This window comes from Diaphorina citri, unplaced genomic scaffold, assembly GCF_000475195.1.
Source record: "Diaphorina citri unplaced genomic scaffold, Diaci psyllid genome assembly version 1.1 scaffold5332, whole genome shotgun sequence".
NCBI lineage: Eukaryota > Metazoa > Arthropoda > Insecta > Hemiptera > Psyllidae > Diaphorina > Diaphorina citri.
The window spans coordinates 1-1,429 of record NW_007382708.1 but is presented as its reverse complement, the minus strand read 5'-3'; the positions used below and the strand labels follow the sequence as shown (position 1 = coordinate 1,429).

The 1,429-nt window shown below is 34.9% G+C and overlaps 1 protein-coding gene across 1 annotated transcript in view; it reads right to left on the bottom strand.

Moving 5' to 3' along the window:
* Window positions 1-1,121, bottom strand: part of LOC103521497 (protein FAM151A-like) — a gene marked incomplete at its 3' end in the record, with an annotated part of 13,961 nt that extends 12,840 nt beyond the window's left edge. The window contains exon 1 of the mRNA XM_017448829.2: window positions 711-1,121. Coding sequence (XP_017304318.1) covers window positions 711-903 — 193 coding nt within the window. The remainder of the gene's footprint in view (window positions 1-710) is intronic.
* Between the last annotated feature and the right edge of the window lie 308 nt (window positions 1,122-1,429).

The following is a 1,429-nucleotide window of genomic DNA, read 5'->3' as shown; positions in this document are numbered from 1 at the left end:
CAAAATTGCGTATTGTCAGAAGCTGTTGGTCAGGAAATGGTGCATTTAATGTGCTATGAGTTATTAGCAGCAGTATGTTGAACCTCTTGACACTGAAGAAGGACAAATAACAAACTGAAAGGTCTACTCAGTTCTAATCTCTACTCTATAACACTACTTCTCACTTCTGTTATTTTGATTTCACAAGACATTGAATGGAACATGTACTTTAATACTTAGGTAAGTAAGTATAAATGCTTATCCATTAAGTGCTTTAATACTTAGGTAAGTATAAATGCTTATCCATTTCACCAAAATCTTATTTAAAAAAATAAATGGGATTTTTTTAAAGAGGTTTGATAGAGGGAACTGTAACTGCTAGGGTGTTAACATCCCAAAATCAAAGAGAGAAGGAAGACAGGATGGGAGAAAGCTAGCTGTTCCCAATAGGATTTTTAGGATTTCCTCCCAGTAATTTTATAGTGTTCAAGCAATTTTGATCAACATTGATAAACTCTGAAGATACTTACTTACATATTGATAAACTGTAGTGTGGATGCATTGATGCACCCTCAGAGATAGTTATTAAGGCCAAAGTTATACTTCTTAGTTGCTTTCCGGAATTTAGACCGTCCTAGTGCATACCTACTCATTCTCAGCTGTGAGAGCTTGATGTTCAAACAGAATTTGTTTAAAAATAAAGCTGAAAATTCTTATTGAAATTAACTTACTCTTTTGTGGAAACTCGTCTTCTTCTGACTCCAAAAGATGGTCGGTATCTTCAGGCTGATTTAGTTCTCCCGGACCAGAGTTGATGAGCCCATCCATATCTGGATTATACGGAGTGGTAGTCACAGCAGCAAACGAATTTGAAATCCAAGTCAAACACACAATAAAAAGAAAAACCACCTGTTGGGATACCATATTGAGCTTTTGATCTTGTAGGGTTCTTTAGGTTCTTCACTTTTTACCAATATCTATGAAACTTTTGATGTGTTTAGGTCCATATTTCAACAGGCAAAATGAATTCTTTGTCCTCTCAACGTGGATTGAACTATAACGTTCATGTTTAACTTTAAAATAAAGTTCAAAGAGAAACTGAAAAAAGTTTGACTTTTTTTTCCGCCACACTTTTTTTTCTGAAAAGAAAATTGAAATTTTCAAAATTTCGCGCCTTGAATCTTGTGCGTGCTCCAGATTTCATGACGTCATCACAGATACAAAACTATGACGTCATAGCCTTGAATCTTGTGCGTGCTCCAGATTTCGTGACGTCATCACAGATACAAAACTATGACGTCATAGTAGATAATGAACAATGACGTCATACAGAAAAATAATAACTGATAAGCGAGCAGATAAGCAGATAGGTAGGTCACGGGTTTAAATTTATTCAACGAAAAAAGTGATTTCTTTGTTTTAAATCGACGATTTTTCGTTTGTTTTGCGA